The 22901-nt window shown below is 44.7% G+C and overlaps 6 protein-coding genes across 6 annotated transcripts; 2 read left to right on the plus strand and 4 right to left on the minus strand.

The window, feature by feature from the left end:
* Positions 1–684: 684 nt before the first annotated feature.
* H6S33_001235 (uncharacterized protein) lies at positions 685–1931 on the minus strand (the record flags this gene model as incomplete). Its single annotated transcript, XM_044832590.1, has 4 exons — positions 685–765; positions 839–1452; positions 1543–1639; positions 1737–1931. The coding sequence occupies 4 exons, from the start codon at positions 1929–1931 to the stop codon at positions 685–687; spliced, it is 987 nt and encodes a 328-aa protein (XP_044694202.1).
* A 1640-nt stretch (positions 1932–3571) lies between these two features.
* Positions 3572–5728, plus strand: H6S33_001236 (uncharacterized protein; the record flags this gene model as incomplete). Its single annotated transcript, XM_044832592.1, has 5 exons — positions 3572–3605; positions 3683–3751; positions 3805–4042; positions 4100–5581; positions 5632–5728. 5 exons carry the CDS (start codon positions 3572–3574, stop codon positions 5726–5728), a joined length of 1920 nt encoding a protein of 639 aa, XP_044694203.1.
* Positions 5729–6137: 409 nt separating this feature from the next.
* On the minus strand, positions 6138–7115 carry H6S33_001237 (uncharacterized protein; the record flags this gene model as incomplete). The annotated part of the gene is made up of 1 exon (XM_044832593.1): positions 6138–7115. The coding sequence occupies one exon, from the start codon at positions 7113–7115 to the stop codon at positions 6138–6140; it is 978 nt and encodes a 325-aa protein (XP_044694204.1).
* Positions 7116–10621: 3506 nt separating this feature from the next.
* Positions 10622–11337, minus strand: H6S33_001238 (uncharacterized protein; the record flags this gene model as incomplete). The annotated part of the gene is made up of 4 exons (XM_044832594.1): positions 10622–10692; positions 10799–10895; positions 11015–11275; positions 11335–11337. 4 exons carry the CDS (start codon positions 11335–11337, stop codon positions 10622–10624), a joined length of 432 nt encoding a protein of 143 aa, XP_044694205.1.
* A 2176-nt stretch (positions 11338–13513) lies between these two features.
* Positions 13514–14721, plus strand: H6S33_001239 (uncharacterized protein; the record flags this gene model as incomplete). The annotated part of the gene is made up of 5 exons (XM_044832595.1): positions 13514–13636; positions 13716–13948; positions 14018–14219; positions 14280–14560; positions 14622–14721. The coding sequence occupies 5 exons, from the start codon at positions 13514–13516 to the stop codon at positions 14719–14721; spliced, it is 939 nt and encodes a 312-aa protein (XP_044694206.1).
* Positions 14722–21057: 6336 nt separating this feature from the next.
* Positions 21058–22760, minus strand: H6S33_001240 (uncharacterized protein; the record flags this gene model as incomplete). Its single annotated transcript, XM_044832596.1, has 3 exons — positions 21058–21643; positions 21696–22522; positions 22584–22760. The coding sequence occupies 3 exons, from the start codon at positions 22758–22760 to the stop codon at positions 21058–21060; spliced, it is 1590 nt and encodes a 529-aa protein (XP_044694207.1).
* Positions 22761–22901: the final 141 nt, after the last annotated feature.

Here is a 22901-nt window from a genome sequence, read left to right on the forward strand (position 1 = left end):
GTATGTGGCGTTTTTATATAGGGTAGCTTTTTTCGCTTTTTTCTGCTGCGCTTTTCTTTGCGCTTTTTCTTGTGCTTTCTCTTTTGCGCTGTGTGGATAGCTGGCTAGCTAGCTAGGGAATGGAAAGGGTTCTGTGCTGCTTGGTTATGGTGGGAAGCGTTTGTAGGAGTAGGGTTGTGGGTGATATTGTTGGTATTGATATCGATTGCTTCATGGTGCATCACTCGGTACCAACCTACCACACTATCTCAACAATTCGAATAAAGCACGGTAGGTGTAGGCCTGCTTGTATGTACTTACCTTACTACTACAACTGAAACCAGCGCACTCGTTCTACAATCACGAACCTATGGTTTCCGTTCACGCATTACCACACATAGAAAGACAGAGGGAGAATACCCTCGCGGCAGCTAATACCTACCCCACAACCCCACAACCCAACAAACCCGGCAGCTCCACTACAGCCATACCCGCACGTAACGGCGAACCCGACATACTCCCCGACGCAGTCTCTAGTACTACCAGTTCTAGGAGAAAGCTGCACGCGTGAGGCACAGCACTGTGATATCATGACACATTATAGCGCGCTGGCATTAAGGGTATAATACATGTGTTCGTGTAAACGGGGCCATTAAGAGAACAGAGAAGAAAAGAACCAGGGGTATCGAACAAGCCGAAGCAGCTCTACGTAGCATCACCCGCCCTCAACGCACGCCCATCCCCATCCCCACCCATCGTCGCCGGATCAAAAACATACATCGGAAACTACCCGCACCCACAGCACATTAGCACTCCCTCCCCCACCCACCCATCACCACACCCCTAGGAGCATACATACCTCCAACCCCACCGTCCTCTTCACCGCCACCGGCAACCTCTCCCACACCCTCCTCGGCATCGGCACCAGCACACTCGTCCTCCTCAAATACTCACTATACTCCTCCCACCCCCGCCCCATCTCCCACCGCCTCCTCGCCGCCGGCCGCTCCTGCAGCGACACCCCACTCACAAACAACAACAACCCCGCGAGCACCAGCGGGCCCACCACACTGCCATACAGCGCCGCCGCCGCGCGCCCCGTCACCGCGCCTTGCGCCGCCGGCGCAATGGCGACCAGCCAGATGCCGAGATGCAGCAGGATCTCGCCAAAGTAGTTGGGGTGGCGCGAGTAGCGCCACAGCCCGCTGTCCATGAAGAGGGCCTTGTTGGACGCCGCGGCGGCGCTGGACCGGAAGAGGTACTTCTGCGTGTCGGCGAGGGTCTCGGTTGCGAGGCCGGCCAGGAAGAGGATGCTGCCGAGGATGTCGAGTGGGGTTGTGAACGGGGGGAGAGGCGAGTGCGCGGTGGTGGAGGGGCTGTTGAGGATTGTGAGGGGCAGGGAGACGGTCCAGACCCAGAGCATTTGGAAGAGCCAGAAGCCGAGGAAAGGGAGGAACTTGTCGCGCATGCCGTCTGGTTGTGTTAGTGGGGGTCTTTTTGTGATGGAGGGGGGGAGGGGGAGGGGGAGGGGGAGGGGGAGGGGGAGGGGGAGGGGGAGGGTACTGAAGCGGTCGTCTTGTCCGGTTTTGAGGATGCGGAAGAGGAGGAAGCCGGATAGGCGGGCGCCCCAGACCATCATGAAGACGGAGGCTACGATGTTCTGCGGGGGGGGCGGTTCTGTTAGCTTGGAGTTTACGAGCTTAGTAGAGCTTGGTGGAGCTTGGGAGAGCTCGGGAGAGCTGCGATATACTACTCACTCTAACATCTGTGACGCCGCTGAAGCACAGCGTAACGATCGCAAGCAGCACAAAGTTTGTCCCGCCCGCAAAGTCCGTGAGCTTGTCGAACCGGAGCGCGAAGGCGATCGTGAAGAAGAACAGCTGGTACGTGATTGTGATCAGCAGCGTTGCGGTGAGGTAGTAGTCGTCGATCGCGTATAGAGTTATGGCCATTGGATTGGTTTGCACTGGCTGGCTACAGCAACGTCCTCCGTCCGGGCTGGTTACTGTTTACTGTTTATATTCCTTGAATGAATCCTCAAAATTTAGTTGTGTATACATGTATGTATGCGTGTGTGAGAGTGTGTGGTGTATATGTGTGTGTGTAGCACTGAGACTCCATTCGCGATGCTCTTGGGAAGGGTTAGTTCGCAGTAGCCTATTGTGTCATTGACTCACGTTCCTGAATCGGCGATTGTGTAGAGCAGCAAGGCGCTTTGTTATTGGAATTCGAGGCTGGGAGACAGGGCACAGGTTGCTTTTAACTTTGGGGAGTCACTTTGGTGTTTCAGATCATGGATGGTCACTCAGTGTGCTACTACTGTTCCTGTTCCGAATCATAGACGATCACTAAGGATCTCGAAAGCTAGGTTCGCTAGGGAGTGCTCCAGGGTTCGTTCCAGGGTTCGTTGGGATGGCTACATGTACATACATAACCTATCTTAGTGCCTATGGCTTGCAAGTTCAAGCTGATTCGGCCAACTCTACATGTACTCTACAAAACCACGATGTCGTCAAGGCTTTACAATTAGCGTAGCTCTAGAGTAGACACCCTAGTACTAATTGCTGAAGCTACCCGTCTACTGATTATCAGCATCACACTCGATCTTGCCAAGAGCTGCGGATCTGATAATCTCAACAGAGCACCCTACACTCCAACTCCCCGCGTCAGAAGTCCGTGTCTTCGCAGAACCCGAGGGCCTCGGCCACCCAACACAACGCACCAAACAATTCAGCCTGGGGTTCCAATGCAGGTCCCCACACTTTGCAGATGTAACCTTATGTCCCAATAAACCCGTGAATCCCAGGAATTTAACCCCAACCCTGGGCCGCAGGGTGTATGTCATACAGCGCTCTTTCTGTGTATCGCCGCCTGGTTTTTTTTTTTTTGCACCGGCGGTGAACAGACGGAGGGAATGGCGTATGTGGGATGTTCCGCTTTGCATGTGAATGGGGGTAGGTACCTACTCTACATGTAATACGGCGCGCTCACTTGGCCAAGACCTAGACCCTTTCGGAACGCGGGGGTTGTCAAAAGCTGGAGAAGGGAAGGGAGCCTCTTCAACTTTAGCTTAGTTAGGGTTGTCTCGGGGAAAAAGTGTGGGATGCTTTCACATGTCAACCAGGCAGGGACTGCTGGAAGGCTGTGGTTGGACTAAAACTCGCCAGGCCACCTCTTCACATGACGATGAACAAGCCTACATACATGTATTTGCTTTCGAGCTTTCATGTGGAGCCCTGATGACCGTCATTCAAATCCGTAAGCAGGTATCTGATTGGCTGGCCCCACACTTTTTCATGCCCTCCGCGTGCCAAGGGCTGACAGGAAAGCCTCGGCTGTACGATACCCCGAAACAAGACGCACCCCCCCCCCCCCCCCCCCCCCAATTCCGCTTGCGAGCGGTACAAAGTCAGATCCCCAGCCCACCACGTCTTCCCATTTCTTCTATTTCCTCTACCTGACCCGTGTCTTCATAACTCGTCTTTTGTCTTTTGTCTCGTTCATTGCACAGAGAGCTCTTCAGTGAAATTACATTCTCAGAAAATACCAGCTTGCCGTTGTTGTTAACTATCTTTCATCACAAACTGAAATAATGTCTCCACGAGTAATTGTCGTCGGTGGCGGTCGTAAGTTCCCCACAACGAGAGCTGAGCTTTTAGTAAATAGGGCAACATGAATATGAGCTAACCTACTTTCCGAACAGTTTCTGGCCTCAGTGCTGCCCATACATTGTATCTTGCCGGTGGAAATGTTCTTGTTCTTGACAAGCAAGGTATTTGGCCCTCTTCAGCCCCGACGTTTGTCATTTCTAATATGAGACATTAGGATTTTTCGGTGGAAACTCCACAAAGGCCACATCAGGTATCAACGGTGCTCTCACACGCACTCAGGTCGACTCAAAAATCCAGGACAGTGTGCAGCAGTTCTACGACGATACTATGAAATCGGCACGTGATAAGGCGCGGCCAGAGCTTATTAAGGTTCTTACATACAAGTCGGCAGCTGCCGTGGAATGGTTACAGGATGTGTTCGGGCTTGATCTTACGCTTGTCTCCCGTCTTGGGTATGCTTCTATTCTCTTCTGTTGTCGATGCATCGGAATCTAACAGAAACAAAATAGTGGTCACTCACAACCTCGCACACACCGAGGCCACGATGCCAAGTTCCCCGGAATGGCCATCACCTACGCTCTGATGCAGAAGCTTGAAGATCTTGCTGAAAACGAGCCTGAGCGAGTAAAGATTATCAAGAAAGCCCGCGTCACCAAGATCAACAGCGAGGGCAACCACGTCACCGGTCTCGATTTTGAGTACGAGGGAAAGACATACACTGAGAACGGCCCAGTTATTCTCGCAACTGGAGGATACGCTGCGGATTTTGACAGCCCAGACTCACTCTTGAAGAAGCACCGTCCTGATGTTCTCAAGCTTTCATCAACCAACGGAACTCACGCTACCGGTGATGGACAGAAGATGGTTATGGCCCTTGGTGGTAACGGAATTGACATGGACAAGGTCCAAGTACACCCTACTGGACTCGTAGACCCCAAGGACCCTACTTCCAAGTGGAAGTTCCTGGCTGCTGAGGCTCTCCGTGGTGAGGGTGGTCTTCTCTTGAATGCCGACGGTAACCGATTCTGCGACGAACTTGGCCACAGAGATTATGTCTCTGGCGAAATGTTCAAGAACAAGTTCCCCATTAGATTGGTCCTTAACAGCAAGGCCTCAAAGGTCCTTGATTTCCACACCAGGCATTACTCCGGGCGTGGTCTTATGAAGAAGATCACTGGTGCTGAGCTTGCCAAGGAAATTGGCTGCGGACCCGAGCACCTTCAGAAGGTCTTCAAGGCATACAACGACATTGCTGATGGAAAGGCCAAGGACCCCTATGGAAAGAAATTCTTCCACAACACTCCTTTCGATATCAATGATGATTTCCATGTTGCCCTCATGGAGCCTGTTGTCCACTTTACCATGGGTGGTGTTGAGATTGACGACAAGGCCCGTGTCCTCAACAAGGAAGGCAAGCCCTTTGAGGGTCTTTACGCCTGTGGTGAGATTGCTGGGGGTGTCCACGGTGCTAACCGTCTTGGTGGTTCATCTCTCCTTGGATGTGTTGTTTACGGCCGTGTTGCTGGTGACACCGCTGCGGAATACCTTTTCCAAAAGGTTCTTTCTGGTGCTGGATCAGGATCAGGATCATCTACCGCTGCTGCCCGTCTAAACCAGATCTCGCTTCATATTGATCCTAATACCCCAGGCAAGCTCACTATTGAATGGAATGGTGGAAACGCCGCTCCCTCATCACAGGGACAGGATTCAGGATCAGCCGCAAGCATTCCCGGTCAGACTGCAACCCACTCTGTTTTGAAAGATAGTGCCAGCGGCCAGGACCCCGGTACAGTGTCGAAGCCTGCGACAAAGAAGGAGTTTTCCATCCCTGAGAAGGAATTCACGTTGGAGGAGGTTGCAGCGCACAATACTAAGGACAACGTATGGGTTGTTGTCAAAGGTGTAGTCATGGATGTGACAAACTTCCTTGAGGACCACCCCGGTGGTGTCCAGGCTGTCATGAACTTTGCTGGCAGAGATGCAACCGAGGAGTAAGAAAACCTAATCAAGCTTGATATACATTACTAATGTTTTTCCCCAGATTTGCGATGTTGCATGACGATGAGGTCATTCCCAAGTACGCCCCGGCTACTGTTATTGGACGGATAAAGGGCGTTACCCCCAAGTTGGACATTTAAATCGAGTTTGTTTGTGCTTTTCTTTTGTGAGGGATGGTTTATAGAAACCAGATTGGATTGTTTGCTTTCGGTTAATGAAGTTGATGCCCAAGCGTTCGAGAATTCCTCGATTGTATAAATATCTGACTTTGTTTTGGCTGTATTTCTTATCTCCTATTGGTTATAATTTCTTTGGTAGTCAATGCATTGATATTACGACGGCTATTTTAAAAATCCTTAGCATGTGACATGTTCACAACCTCTCACTCGTAGCTCAGAATTGAAGTTGTCTCTTTAAACAGCGAAGTGATACCACAAAGTTTGGGCCGCTGCGTCCCAGAGACCCACCAACACTGATAAAAGACATCAAAGTTTCTGCCAATTAACCCAGAACTCCTGTTCGAAACCCTACATAGTATCCTGCAGTTTATCATGTTTCAACTCTACCGTCCTCATGAAGGATTACACTAACGAACTCGACGGTCAATATCTCAGGAGGGATGGTAAGAGCAACGTCTGATTTACAGAAGAGCCTAGCAATCCCAGAGGTGTATGTGTTAGTTTTTTGTTCTATCCTTTGTGGCCGGGAAACTTCGTGCTGTCTTGTATCCCTCTTACCCGTCTTGGTTTCGAGGTGCAGTTCGGCTGTGCTCTGGGTGTTGTGGTCATCACTGCCATTCGTTCCGGTCTTCTTTTCTTGCCTTTCATCTTGATCTTTATCCATATTTCTGCCCCATGAGTTTATGGGTTCACTCTTCTGGTCAGACGAGGTATTTCCTTCATCTATTTTTTCGAAGTTTAGTACATCCTCGGTCTGATAATGATCTCTGCGTTGTTTCTGTTCAGCACCTCCCTCAATGGAGTCCTCTTTTTCTGTTTTTTCCAGTTCGCCGCTTTCTTTCTTTCTTGTATCCTCAACTCCCTTCTCCCTGTCGACCACTTCATCATCATCCATACTTCCTTCCAGTTTACCCACCCCCTTCTCCTCAACAGATTCACCTGGAGGAACTAGGGTAGGTACTTCTCGCCGCACCTCAGTTTCTTCATAACTGCCCTCTTCCCTTTCAACGTTCGTTTTTATATCCCCACAACTCTCTCCATTTACGTCTTCTTCGAGCTGTATCGTTTTTCCATTCCGATCACTCTTTCCAGTCTCAACTCGATCTTGAATCACACAGATGCAAATCGTGGGGCCATCAGCAAGAGCGGTGGCTTTGTCAATGCCTCTAGCAACACAATCGATTGATGTGAAGGCTGTGTTATGTTTGTGGAGGAAGAGAGCAAGACGGTCGAAGAGATCCCCGGTGAAAAAAGAGTTCGGCGAGTAGGCGAGAGGAAAAGAGCGGCGGGGGGCTTGAGTGGTTATGACTCTCAACTTTGGGTCTGCGTGAGGGTTGGGTTGGGACATGGTAGACAATTGATATGGTAGGATATATGATGGGGACGGGATTTGGGAGGAAAGATAATAGGAGTAATTAGAGGGATAGGAGGGGGAGTCTGGGGCGGTTGGTATATGTATGCCTTTGAAAACTGTCTCTAGGCGACCTAGCAGCCTAGATGTAGAGAGTAAATGGGGGGGGCCGTGTATAGCTACATATCATATATGTATTTATAACCCTATTTTGGAAACGTGTGTAGTGATAAATGATCACGCCACTATTTCTTGACCTGAGCCAAGTCAACTATTGACATGACCAGATCGCCATGATACCTAGATTTCAATTATTGAAGCTTATACCATAGCTTATATAGGCTTCTTTAGTATTAGAGGAACTGTTGACTTATAGCTAAGTGGAGTAGAAGCTGTAATATTACATATATATAGCTCTTGTGCTTGAACGATTATCCAAAGTATCGCACAGATCAACCGATTCATTGCACCCATATGTCACTTGGCAAAGAGGGCCATAATCGTAGTACTCGGATATGAAGATATTGGTGCACGGAGTAGTCGTATATAGACTATAGATTTTGTTAGAAATATGTAGGATTTAATATTGAGTGCTTTCCCTTAAAGTATGCATATTTACCTCCTGGGCATTTAGAGCAAGTATTGTGAATTCAGCAGGGCCTAGGGGTTTACGATGTACTTAGGCTTAGGCGCCACATAGTCATTTTGCAATGGTTTATTTATACCCATTGGGTAAAACTCTGCTGGAACGCCTAGAGGACCGTCATAAGCAGAAGTTGGCACGCGTAGGGCGATCGGTCGATCAGTAGGGAAATAGTGATTTATATAGGTGTTGTAATGCAGCATGTCGAGTGATTTCGATTTCCCGTGCTCCAAGGTATATGTTGGTCCAAAACTATGTACCCCTCATATCATTACTACATGTACTCCGTTTATCTAATACAGCATTACATACTAGGATATATTATCAAATTACCTTGATATATGAGACCTAGAGATGGAAATATAACTGCTCTACTCACTTGCCTATAACTCCTTTCTGTTATATATAATTGTACCGTATATACCGTATATACCGGCCGTATATATACGTGCCCCCCGTGAACGTGCATGCATACTATATAGCACAACCATTATTCTCTTGAACGTGTTCAAGAACATTGGGGGCGAAAGGCCCGGCCGAGTCCATTCGCGAAAACTCCAAATTCCCCAATATCCCTAGACAAACGGACGGGAAAATACCTTGATTTATTTGATTCGTAGTCAGTGTAGTAGTTTCTTATGCCTTAGATAAGTACTGGCGAGTGGCTCAACTAATTATGTGGTGGCGGCTGGCAGGTAGAATCATGTAGTATCACTCGATTTTGAGCAACTATTTTTGGTTTGGTAGTATTTTATGCTTATGGCATTTCCAGGTAACAAAATGTATAATTCGGTCTGGTGGAAGTATAAAACCTACCTTATTCGTACTAATATATATATGTATTCTTTACCCGCACCCTTAGCCGATGTATTGATGTAAATTGCACTCCTAAAATTCACGTTTCAAGTATTTCCTCTGTGGCTTCATTTCATGTACTATAACCTTTCTTCCGTCACTGCAGTATACTGCGGGGGCGGCGGCCTACATAGTATGGTCCATGAGCCGTCTCGGGGGAGCTGGCTCGGCTCCTGGGGGCTTTGGGCTCATAGATCTCGAGATATAGCCGCAGACTCGCAACCGGGATCGAGCCTGTAGTAAGGTAAATAATCTGAATTAGGTCCGTCCCGCCTCTATGGCCATAATAGGCGGAGAAGTCTACTAGTAGTGATTCATATATATACACCCTCTCTCCCCAGGCCCATATCTCACTATATATTGCCTGAACCATGATAATTCCAGCCGAGCTCAATGAGCTAAAAGTTCGAGCCTAAAGATCGAGCTGGCTTGGCTTATAAACAATAATATATTTCTATATATCTATTCTTATATATATATAAGAATATGTCGGGAAAGGTATTTCGGTAACCCTAACCCCATACCTAACGCCCTTATAGGCTCGAGAACACCCGAGTGGTAGCCATCCTTCGGATTGTTTATTAGAGTTTGTGTTAGGACTAATATTGCTGAAGACTATTGCTGCTACTACTACTATCATTGCAATTGTCTGATTCTGGTTATGATTATTAATTATTTTATTATGACAGAATCAGTATCGAGCTTTTGGTGGGGTTTCTTATATGGTGCGCCCACTCTTAAAGGTAGCGGATCGCGACGAAATGTCAATGGCTGATAACTTTGCAACGAAAAATGGTACAAAAAAAGCGTAATGATAGAACTCTAGTACTAGTGATGAAGTTTAGTTCTATCATTGCAGATTCTTGATTTCTGTCTGGGTTGTAAAGTTATCAGAGGTTGAAATTGTGTATTTTTGTATGTAAAAAGCGCCAAGACTGAGCAAAGTGGAACAGTATTATACCCATTTATACCACCTCAAAAGTGAATTGCGGCAGGAATACAGCAAAGGGGCTAGGAATAAGCCCTCTCATTGGCCTTGGAGTCCATGATTGTTCCACTTCCAGATACCGCCGTGTCACCTTTAAGAATGTGCGCACCATAGACCTCTATAAGAAAGTTGGGAACTTGAATACAATTAATGAATTATCAATCAATCAAGGGAACTTGAGGTTGAGAATTAATGAATTAAAAAAAAAAAAAAAACTTGAGGTTGGACTCCACTAAAATATCGAGTGAGAAGCGGTGATTGCTCGCTAGTCACCCGTGTACCTACTCACTCTAAGCTACCAAGAGATTGATTGATTGATAATTCATTAAAAGCTGCCAAGAGAAAAAAGAAGTATGATGGTACTGTATTCACATGGGATGTCTAGGATCACAACAGAACCACCAATCCTTTTTGCTAGAATCACGTAATCGGTCACGCACTTGTGCTGGCTGTGAAGATATCAGGATATCTAGCTGGGTGATCAACTGAGCAGGTATTACGTGAAGAGAAAGTTAATTAGCCAGATATATTAGAGCCTGACGAGGATGCGGGGTATTTGATACAGATACATAAAGAATATACGAGCGTCACGATGCAGAACGGAGACCCACCTGTAAGAATTATGACTCTACTAAGCAGGGTCATTTCTAATGGACGGTACTACCTATTACTCCTAATCACATTGCATCTGCTTCATAGTTTAGGGGTTGTATAAATCACAAGCAGGAAAATGAAGCTTTGGTTCTTGCGAGTATTGCTGTCAATTTTCTGACACAAAGAACCGGGGCAGGGAAAAACCAGAAAAGAAGTACACATAGGTGTGAATTTTGTCTCTGTTTATGTCGAGACGGTGATTGGTAAAACCCCGGATGTTTAATGATAGATTGTCCTCGTGTAATTCACTTAATGCAATATCAGGCAGGAGATATCATTTGGCACATGGGCTCTAAACCTTTGGATGATATCTATTTCACCCGAATAACGTATCTAAAGGGTCAAACGCTTATTCACAGATCTTTACCAGTTCATCTTGAGCTTTGACTCCATCTCAGCATGGAAACCAGGCAGTTCCTCGGTGTTGTCGGTCCCTATGATGGGTGTTGGAGTTAGCTTTGCCGAAAGAGAAAGGCAGCTCAGTTGAACATTGATCGCTTGACAATGACAAAATGGGGCGATGTTTTATTTTATGCTTACCCTTGTAGACATCCTCCCATTCGATAGTTGTGTCCTTCCCCTTCAGAATATCGAGGTGGAAGTTGCTAGGCCCGCCCAGTTGAGCCGGTCTCCAGTCCTGTTCTCAGAAGTTTATTAGCATCCTTATCTCTTCTCCCACCATCGGTCCATCATTTCATATCCACATAATGGCCATCTAAACCCCCGCAAATTTCCAGGAAGCCCAAGGAGACTAACCGATCCGCTAATCTTCATCTCCATACCCCTCCTGATCGGCTCTTGCGCACCGTATACCCTCATTAGACTTTCCATCTTCAAAGCCTGCTGAGTTTCATCCCAGTTCTTCAGTCTAGCCTCCAGAGGATGTCTTCCGTTCATTTCGGCAGATACAGACTGCAATCCGTTCCTCATTGGGTCAGGGATTGAACGGACACTGGGAGCTCCATTTGTGGTAGAGATCTGGACGGCATGCTTTGGGGCAGGGATTATGCGAAGAGACTATACTACCTTATTAGCTCGCGTGATATAAGGGGAGTATGACAGAAGGGTTTCAATACCATTTTATTATTGTTTGGTGGTGCAGAACTTGGAGATGGAGGGGTGATGAAGTTGTGGGGAGTCAGAGACGAGGATAACGATAGCTGGCGCAGCTTGGTTGTTGCCAAGTCCAAGCCGAGCCCATCTTATCTGATAAGATCTAAGCACAGAATACATACATGTATCCACCACAAGGATTTGAAAGTTGAAACTCTGGCCCGGTATAAGTATCAATACCATGATCCATAACCGTCCTAAGTTATATAATTTGGTGCTGAATCAAAGAAAAGTACTTTAAAAGGCTTCGGGCCTCGGATAACGGCATGAATATGGGGATAAGTACATGTATTCGGTAGAATATTGAAGATGCATGTCTGGCTGGACTGATCATGACCACTTGCTATCCCATCATTCCAGCAGGAAGGAACAGGGAAGACAATTATCCTAGTTGAGGTTTCCAACTGAATTTTTTTTGTGTTGTACTGGGTTGTTGAAGCACTTCGGTGTTCCCTACCGGCGCCACTGGTAATGAAGAGCCGTACATGATCCAATCAGGAGTCGGTCCAGATTGAAACGCGGCTACAACGACAAACCCCAGCCACAGGTACCCCTCAACGCGTGAGTGAGTGATGGGATATGATTAAATCCGTTTGTTCAAGCTCGTCTATACATGTGTATGTAGAGTAGTTGTAGTATGGTATTATATTACATGGAGAACAACTAGGATGAGGCATGGAAAAAGAAAAGGAACAAATTTATGGCAACAGCTAGCAGCGTATCCCGCAGGCCGAGAAACCGTTAAGGAGCTTGAAACCAAGCTAGAGAGCGCCAGAGAGATTATTCATAATCAAATAGAAGGCGCGCGTGTATAAACCTACGTAACGGTTTTTTATTAGGGTTTAATATGCTATACATACGTATATGGTGATCGCTCCTAGACCCTATGTATATGTCAAGAAGATACATGTACTTAAACCCTGGACAAGCCAAATTAGTGTCACATGTCTCAACAACGTGCTCGACTCGATAGAGATATTCGGCTTTCGAGCTAAGTTAGGAAGAAATGCTTTCCACTACTAAGCACGGGGACGGCGAAGAGGGGAGAGAGATGTCCCGCAGATATAGAAGTGTACTCATGGGCCAAACCATAGCTCTATAATATCAATAGTTATATTATTTCGAAGAGTTAAATCATCCTTGCTTAAGATCTTGTGCACAGGGACGCTGATCAAAGGAACTTCAATTTCGAGTTAAGGAGAGCAAGACCAGGAATTCGAAACCTGGGCCGGCGCGGCTTTCACTTGGATTAAACCCTAACTTCAAGTCAACCATCTTCATCTGCACAAGAAAAAGATAATTAATATTATAGATCATGATGCATGCATTGTTCTTTGACGGCTATGTATGGTATTAAGGTCTTCTGATGCCTATTATTGATATATACATGTATTCTTGCGAACAGATATGTGGCTTATTTACATGACGTCTATACATTCAATACGTACAAAACTATCTCCCAAACACTCCGTATCTTCTTCTTTCACTTGTTCTAACCTTGCGCCATTAAAGTACCTAGCTAGCTGACATGTAAATGTATATGTTACTACAGTAGTACCATCGCACCAGATTTGAAGCCAAAATTCACGAGCTAATGTATAACCCCCCTCTATTTCATGAACTAGGGATAGTATCGAACTACATGTATGTTTAATTTACTTTGAACTTATCTAGTGACCACCTACTACATCCAGAACCACCTTGCCCCCCCCTCCCCCCAATGGCCTGTCAACAAAAGGACTGGCTAGGGTAGAGTATTGGACCTCTGACTGAATCTCATGGGCGAGACAAGGGTCAATTTTCAAGCCAGTATCAGCCTATTCGATGCTCTGGTGACCGAAAGGCCCAGCTACTGGACCAGTCACAGCGGTAGGAAAAGGTTAATTTACATGCTGGATGCGTAAAAACGGTGTCTGTATGAATCCCGGAATCACGGCGCTATCGGTACCATCCTAGGGCCTTTTTGAGGGCACAAGACGCTCACTAATGATTTGTTTAACCAAAACTCGTGAGAAACATCTGTTAAATGTGAAATATTTAAAGAGGACGGATTGCCCTTCATGCCTTATATAAAATCACTAGAAACCAGCAAACGAACCTTTCGAAACTCATACCCTCGATATACAATATTGGATTTTGGCAATGAAGTTCTCTACAGCTTCTATCAGCATTATTGTATCCGCAGTAGTTGCGGACGCAGCCTATACAGTTCTCCAAGAGAGCTACACTCCGGCCAATTTTTTCTCCAAGTTTGACTTTTACACTGTGGGTATTTCCGATATATATAAGTAATGGGTTGCTCGACTTTGTTATAAGAGACTGACCTATATTTTTGCTTCATTAGGGCGCCGATCCTACAAATGGGTTTGTTAAATATATCGACCAGGCCAGCGCCCAGTCCCAAGGTATTATCAAGACGAACACCGACAATGTCTATGTTGGTGTCGATTACACAAATAGTGCACCAAATGGACGGAATAGTGTAAGACTAGAAAGCAAGGCCCGATTCCAACGTGGTCTTATTATCTTGGATCTCGCACACATGCCTGGTAGTATCTGTGGAACATGGCCAGCATTGTGAGTAGAATTTGCAATGGGGTTGTACTTGAAAATAGAACATATTACTGACGAGTTTTCCTTTTGTAGCTGGACCCTTGGTGATAACTGGCCGAACAATGGGGAGATTGACATCATCGAAGGTGTAAACTTAAACACCCAAAACGCAATGGCACTTCATACCAGTGATGGTTGTTCTATCAACGGAAGCGGGCAGTCTGGTACTTTGATTTCAAACAATTGTTACGTCTACGCCCCCAACCAGTCCACCAACCAAGGCTGTGGCAGTCAGGTAAGTTATTCTACTTAATATTTGTATTTTATTTTATGTACTAACCTCTATCTTGGATAGGATACTCGTACCACCTCTTATGGAACTGGATTCAACAGTATTGGTGGTGGTGTTTACGCTACTGAATGGAACTCGGATTTTATTAAGATTTGGTTTTTCCCACGCAATGCCATCCCGGCCAACGTTTTGAGTGCAACTCCAGAGCCAACTAGTTGGGGAACACCTGTTGCCGTCTTTCAAGGTTCATGTGATATTGATTCCAAGTTCGTTTCTCACAAGATTATCTTCGACATAACCTTCTGTGGAGATTGGGCTGGCAACGTTTGGGGTAGCTCAGGATGGTAAGTTCTTATATCTTCTTATAAGCTAATTATTCGATTTGGAACTGACAATGAATGTAAGTCCCACATCAATGACATGCAACGATTATGTCGCCAACACTCCGGCTGCCTTTACTCAAACATATTGGCAAATCAACAGTTTGAAGGTTTATAGTTCCTAGTGTGGCTCTGAAGTTGCTACGAGGTCTGGATCCGAACATTGATGGTTCAAAGGTCAAATTTCATTTGTTTGTTTGTTTATATTTTGTTTGAACTATAAGTCGATTTTATGTATTTATTTCTACTAGATTACATATATATATGCACGGATTGAATTCGAATATCCATTCCCGTCGCAACTGAATAACCACTCCAGACATATTGATTTGATCACTGATAATACCATCTGGATACTCCCAGTTACAATTGGGCAGGGCTGCTTTTAAAACCCTAAACCATATACTTAGCTTAGGACCCTAGGCCTGTACCACTAGCTCCGTATAAAGCGATGACAGATACCGAAAAGATGGTCCTTGTAAATGACCCTGCTGTTTGTTACAGCCGAAAAAGTACATGTATGTAGTACATACATGCATGTGTAAACAAGTTAGGCTAGCTCTTGGCACTGTTGATTAAGGGCGCATTTGGGAAGGGCCTAAACAGAGGTTAACAGGGGTAAACTCCGTTAAACTTATTGAAAACTCCATTGAGAAAAGTTGGTAGATTTGGCACGCCACTTAAGCTTTTCAATGCAGTTTTAGGAGGTTTGAAGAGCTACATACATTTCCACGTTGTGGCGCCGTATGCATGCCGCCTAGAATGCAGTTTGATGTCGAGTACATATTGTAATTATGTTTTGTAATTAGGAAGCGGAATCAGTAGAGGATACATGTAGCTAAAATTTAAAGGCGGGCGAGATTACGTAGCCGAAAGAGATAAATCGTAGTATAGATTCTCACTTCATCATCGAATTATATTGGTTTATTGCTCGAGTTATTCACGTTTACATCAGTTCGTCGAGAAGGATAATTAAATTTCGTGAATCTAGTGCAACACACATCCCTACAAAACTTTTACCAAAACTACCATGCAAACGGTACTTGTATTTGGCAGACCTTTGTAGGCTGCTGCCGGGACTGTTGTTTAACGCAGTTTCTGTACTGTGTTTCCTTCGAATGGGCCTTAGGCATTGTGTAACCTTAAAATTGAGAACCTGCATGTCATTTGTTCATTTACTTACATGTACATAATTAAGTTATGTATTTGTAAAGTACATACATATGCATGTATTATAATATATCGTTTACAATATTGTACATTGCATACATGTATTGTACCTGCGTATAGACACATGTGCATACATGCATGTATGAGCATATTCAAATTGTATGTGGTTCGTCATACCCTAAGCTATACTTGTATTATCAGTAGCTTTGGGTCCTTCGTACGATATCTTGTTCTAAAAGGTCTATAATGACCCGGTCATTGTACTGTGCGCCGTTTCTACATGTACATACATGTATACTTGTATGTAGGTCAACATATAATGACCCATGCATTAACCCCATAGGACCTCAGGTAAGGACAAATTAACCAGAAAGATATTAGTGACCAACAGACCGGTCCACGTTTACCACATGCATACTCAGTCGGTGCAGTTGTATTGATCACCCTACCTGGCCTGATCTACACGATCGAGGTTTCATGGGTCATCAATGTAGGCTGACGGTAGGTATTCCAAGAAACTGGGTCCTGCTTAGTCTGTGCCCGGTCTGTCATACATTGATGTTTTTTACGACCCTTATAAAGCTTTGCTCTGTTTTAACACTGTTAGAAAAATAGCCGGGATAGTGGCATATGACAGGTACATGTATGGGTTGTTCCTTGGTAATTGTGGTAGGGGTCGCGTCTAACTCGTCGGTCAAGCTATCCCAGGTATTGCAAGCAGGCAATGTATATAGATCCACTCATAGTCGATTATGATCATGTGAATGAGTAAAATTATTTGACTATAATATCTATCTTCCTAAAAATCTTCATCTGGAACGAGTATTAGCTGAGGACATGTACATGTTCGAAGAACCTTGGGTGCAAAGACTCAAATATTGTGCCCCCAAAATACTGTTGTTAATACCTAGGTTGCGCAATATTTCTATATCGTCGGAAAAAACAGCTACCCTTCGAGTAATTGAAGCGAAATATAGCCTGAAAACCGGTGTGTAAATCTACATTGTGGAAACGAGAAGATATGAATACACCGAGTGAGATATTATGATTGGGCCGCAGATCATGTTCCACTTCATAAAACGTGTCTCTGGTTGGTTGTGAGTCGGTTATAGGCGGTCTGTTTGTAGCTACATGTAGGTTTACTAATTGGGTGGTCTTTAGTCGAATATCTTAAGTCCCCACAGTAGCTAAATACATGTAAATGCAACTATAGTTACACATGCATGTTAAATATAAACTTAAGATCATCATATATATGATCATATACATATGATCGAGCGTCTTTTGCCAGGATTAAATACATTATTCGTCTAGTCTCGTTACGGAACCCAGATATCCTCATGCCCGTCTCAAGTACGGGATCCTAATTGGTTTTCTGCGAGTTTAAGGATATACATGTATATACAAGTATATATATACTGTCAGCCGAGAAAATTACCAGTAAAGCTGCAGCTACATGTATATATGTATGAATCAAGATACTGATTTGTACAATACATGTAATAATATTGTAGTATATGCATGGCGGCAAATTATACAGGGCTTATAACAACCTGGCCATGGCAAATGGCCTCATAGCCCGCTCGGTATCTCCTCACGCCGATGATTAGCTATATAACCTAGAAGAAAATATTCGCTCGCCGAAAAGGGCCTCCATATATGCCTGTTAAACAGGGGTGCTTTATCAGACTTAAGTTTTTATGAAAGTTAGTGGGGAAAGATCCGAGTGAACCCCGCGAAATTTGATATCAAGGCATCACCGTGCTCTGACTTTGATCCCCGGGGACCTTAATTAACAAGCATTAGCTTAGCCATCATGCAGGTCCGTAACGTGATAACACCAGTACCGATCCCGTTTTTTGCAGGTCATATGTACCTTTCCCCTCATTTTCAATATCCCTGGTGTATTCAGGTACGGACCGACATCCGGTTAGTCTTTACCAGGTGATTTCCGCAGGGAAGGTAGTGATACATACATGTATGTACCTACATGATTGCGATGTACAATGCCTACCTACTCGGAGGTACAGCCGAAAGAGCAGTGTACAACAGCGGTCGTCTCCAATACGTCGGACCGTTCATCAAATGCTCCGCATTCGTCTGCTTAAGCAAGGATAGCATAGTAACCTTGCACATGGAAGCCGCGGCAATAGCGGCCAGTCAGATGAGATTCCCCAATGACTTCGATCACACTTGAGAAAAGATGCGGCCCCAGAGAGAGCGTAACACCATACATACATGCGAGTTACTCCGAAGAAACTCCGAAGAAATTCAGATGTGAGGGGGACTTGCCTGCTTCTTGTGAGACTCGCTCATCCTAACACGCTAGTAAGGATTCTTAAGCTCGATATAATATCTGCAACCTGTGGCCTTATCTCCCACAGATCTGGCATATAACTCCTTAATATATATGAGACATTCTTGTATCCCTAAATTTTCAGGGACCCCCAACGTACGCGAAGGACTAGGAATCCCTGTGCCGATCAAAAAAGGAAAGTCAAAATGTCCAAAGCGCATGTATCCATGTACGTACGTACCACCTAACTTCCCAAACGCGTGCTTGAGTACATTACATGTGGTTTTATGGCCCTAAAGTATCACAGGTTACCAAAGTACTTAGAACCCATGCATGACCACAAAACCAAAAAAGGTCTCTATGTCAATAAATGGTAACATGTCCGAATTGATTTGGCTATGGTATGCACAAGACTTTATCTAGGAAGCTCTTGGAATATAACACAGGAGCTTAGATCTTAGAGAGAGCCGTGTATATGTATCCAGGATATGTAATTATAACAGCCTGCGGGTATCCTGGCGACATGCCCTCTCAAGATGAATAACTGGTGTGACCAAAATAGTTTCCTCAGTATATTACAATAATAACTTACTGTAGATAATTAAGCCCAGTATTTATCTGCTGATCAAGTGTAACATACACAATGTCTTTATCGTGTCACGTCACGCTAGTTGAAACTTGAAAGGACATGACTGGATAGGTCAAATCACATGGTATCACTCGATATGACTACCACATAAGTATATTATATGTTTTTTTTTTTTTTTTTTTTTGTTTGTTTAACTCATTAACTGTATGCAGACCGTAGTCTATGACAATATCGCACTGCCCCAGAACTTCCCAATCACTTCCTCCACCACTCGCACAGTAAAGAAAATAAAAATAACATAAAGAAATAATCGCAAAAACAGTAGGCTAGCAGCCTGTAACAAATGAAAATCATCGTAGCTTATGAGTGTAAGAGATAGTATCTTATTAGGTATATTATGTAGTTACTTATTAGTCGATGAAAGAAAACACCCGGGCACACTCACAGCCCGGTTTTAACGGTGTTATACGAGAAATCATTTTAGAATTTGCGTGTGGTCTCTGCCTTCTGCCCAGCTCAATCTATATGTATATATTAACTTTCTACCGTGTTCTACATGCATACATAATAAGTACATATTGTAGGTACCACTAGCTACATCACCATTTAACCGCCCCCCACCGGCCCATATATTGTTTTAAGATACATAACCATGATTTAATTACTCTTAAAAACTATCATTTCCCATTGAAAGCTGTAAAACAGACTTCTCCGATTAGTTTATCGCCGCAAATTTTCCACCGGGCCCTAATTATTTACGTATATATCCGTTAAATATAAAAACCTCTTTATTCGCAACTACTAGATCTATACAATAGTACCAGGATGCAGAGGTATAAGGATACGTGTTGGGTATACGTACATGTAGCCGGTAGAAAGTCTTTTTAGTGTTTGGTTGTTATATATAGATGATGATTTCTGAATAAGTTTTGGAGCCACTCGAATTCGAATTTATTAAACCAAACTTCAAAGATACATGTATCTACTACTGCACATGTGTGCATATACTCAAATACCAATGCGTAACTACTACATACAAGTATGTATGTATTTGAGCCTTTGTGAAAAGTCTCCAGCTCAATTTTCCGGTAACCTGATTGGTGACGATTCTCCATCGGCCAATTAGATATTTAGGATTTTGAGCTGGGGTCTTTAATTTACAAAGCGCTCTATAGTTAAGAAAAGTTACGTAAAACCGTCTACGAGGTATCGTCCCCAGACTAGTTTTATTGTCGCACTTCGCGGACTAGAATATTATAGTACACAAAGTACAATCAAAGTAGCTACATATATATAGTGGATAGGTATATGTACGATAGCACGTAATCAATACTGCATCATAAGCCTATTAGCGATATGACAAGCTTGAAAAGGGAAGGCGTCTTGACCCCCCCCCCCCCCCCCCCCCAAAGTTGCCCCGGAATTTAGTTTATCCTATTAATTATGCATGACGAGTGATCGTGAGTGACCAGGTTTTGGGATGAGGGATGAGGGTAATATAATGTAATAAATTTACCAATGCTGTCGATCTGGCTAATATTTAACTACGTCTTCATTAACGAACGATAGCTATAGCCCAAAATTATCTCTGCGGAAGAAGCCTTTGCTGGGGTGAAGTATACATGTAGTACCGACTTTTCGTTCGATTAATAACCCCAGTTGATGAAGCTGTATGTACCATATATATTATAGTCTATAAGCGGAGTGCGGCTTTTGCCCGCCCAAATGCAGTGAGGAAACCGAGGTACGGTACGATGATAGCATTTTTAGATTATTGGGTTGTCGAAACGTATAGGGACTAAGCTTCATCTCTCCTCGTGGGTGATCTGTGACATTAGCTCATGCTCAAGTATGTACGTACTATGAACTATATGTTAAAGAAATGCATTCTAAGCCAGTTCTTTCAACGAGTAGCTCACAATCGGGGTCGGGTGCCGCCGCGCGGCACACCGACCTCTCCTTACTCGCCGAATTTATAGTATGTAGTTGACAAAAACCACCGGGGAAATTCGATGTAGTTCTATATATCAGTGTTTGTACTTTTATATCCATCAATTATAATGACTACACACTTTTAATGCCAGTTCCCTTCCATCTCGGGAATATGTAGTTCTTTGAAGATACGCAACCTGTCCTGGTGACGACGAGGAAGACTATATAGTTTAGACGAAGAAAATGTTGATAAATTCCACAAAATGACAGAAGGATCGGGGCCAGTTAAAATCCAAAGACTGCATTTCATTTCTCGTGTAGGTATCTCTTCTCCTCACTGCTCATTAACATAACAATAATGATATAACATGACTAAACCTGTGTCATTTTGCCGCGTGTACGCCAATCTATGCAAATCTATAGCCAAAAAAAAAAAAACACAAAAGAAACCATTGACTCAGACATCTTTCGCTCCTATGCTCTCTTCGTCCGCCTTCTATTCTTACTTGGAGTACTAGGCCTTGAGGAAGCAGCCTCCGGAGGTTCGACTTTTGGCCTTGGCACCGTTTTCGACTTCGGGGCTGACTCTGCGACCTCAACGATCCTTGGCCCAGAGAATTCTGCCGTGCGGCTCCTGGTATTCCTACTCGGTGTATCTAGAACACCTTCAGGGAGCTTGGCAATTGCACGATTATAACGATCTCTTTCCTCCTCCTCAGCGATGAGTTTATCCAGCGCCTCTTTCTTAGCACGAGCTTCGGCAGCCTTCTTCACGATATCTTTGAGCTCTTCATCGTTCATGGATTCTAATTCTGGAAATTTGAGCTCCTCTTCCGGGGCGATAGGCTTTGTAGGATCAAACATTTTGGGAATAGCGGGGATTTTAGATTTTGAGGCGCCTGTAGTGACTTTGTCGGTAGCTTTGGTCCCCTTTTTAGCAGCCCGTTCTTCCTTGGCGCGTTTAATGGCTGCTTCCTTCTCAAGATCCTTAATTTGTTGTTCAGTGAAAGCCCAAAGTGTTTTTCCAAATTCTTCCGTGGTGAGAATCTCTTTACGATATCTAACAATTGGTTAGCTCTGTTTTTCCGTTTATAGAACAGAGGGGTTCATACATAGCACCGCGACATTCGCGCAAAAACTTCCCTCCCTCGCCTACACCGCATTCAGGGCTCATAGCTGCGGCCAGAAATGTTTGTGCACCTTGTTCAGGACTCTTGAGGACCAACCACCAGAATGGGTATGTGACTACATATAGCAGCAACCCCCAAATGCTTCCAAGACTCAACCAACGCCTCATTCCAGGGGTTCTAGCAAGGCCGGGATCAATGTTAAAGATGCGAACATTATTAGGGTGTTTATCAGGTCTTTCATGCGCATTCATACGGCGCTGGAATTCGCAGGCAAACGCCATAGCGGCCATTTTCGATGCGCCGTACGAGCGCCATGGCCGCATAGTTGGATACCCGCGCTGGAGAAACTGTACATCGTTGAGGTCAAGTTCGCCGAGGACATGAGAAGAGCACGTGGCCATGAGCACGCGGACGTTTCTATCGGGGGGTTGTACACGAAGGGTAGGTGTCAAGATATTAAGCAATTGGAAGTGTGCAAGGTAATTAATGCCCCAGTGAGCTTCAACGCCGTCTTTTGTCAACACCTTTGCAGTCATCGGAGGCGCCATGATACCAGCGCAGCATATGACCATATCCACGCGTCGCGGAGGCGAATTATCGATAAATTTGGTCGCAAATTTTCTAACACTGTGGAGGGAGCTAAGATCACATTCTTCCGCATATATCAACTGGTTGTTGTAGCGCTCGCGGAGGTCCTCAATATAATCTTGAGTGAATACGTCTTTAGGGTCGCGCACAAGAAGAATGAGTTGACAACCACGAGATGCGAGATCGGCAACAACTGCTGCCCCTATTCCCGTTGTACCTCCCTGATGGAAATTAGGATCTCTTACATACTCTAAATCGTGAGGGGATGGAAGGGGATTTTACTGTTACTATAGCCACTCTACCATGCATAACTCGTTCATTTGCATTTTTCGCACCACCGAACCAAGTCTTCAATAAAACTAGCAAAGCAATCAATGGTAGAACTTTAAGAACTGGTAAAAGAAACGGAATGGACTGGATGCCATTAAAATAAACCTCCCCAAGCACGGGGATAGGCATTTTTGCGGTGTAGATATAAGAGTTCCCGAGATTTGAAGATGTTGGAGGGAAAGGAGTTTCCCGCACAGGCAGTAATACCAGCAGCCAAGGGAGCGGCTCAGCGATGGCCAGCAGTGCATTTTGTATGTAGGGTTAGGGCAA

The sequence above is a fragment of the Morchella sextelata genome (genome assembly GCF_020137385.1).
Source record: "Morchella sextelata strain SCLS chromosome Unknown scls_10, whole genome shotgun sequence".
Taxonomy (NCBI): Eukaryota; Fungi; Ascomycota; class Pezizomycetes; order Pezizales; family Morchellaceae; genus Morchella; species Morchella sextelata.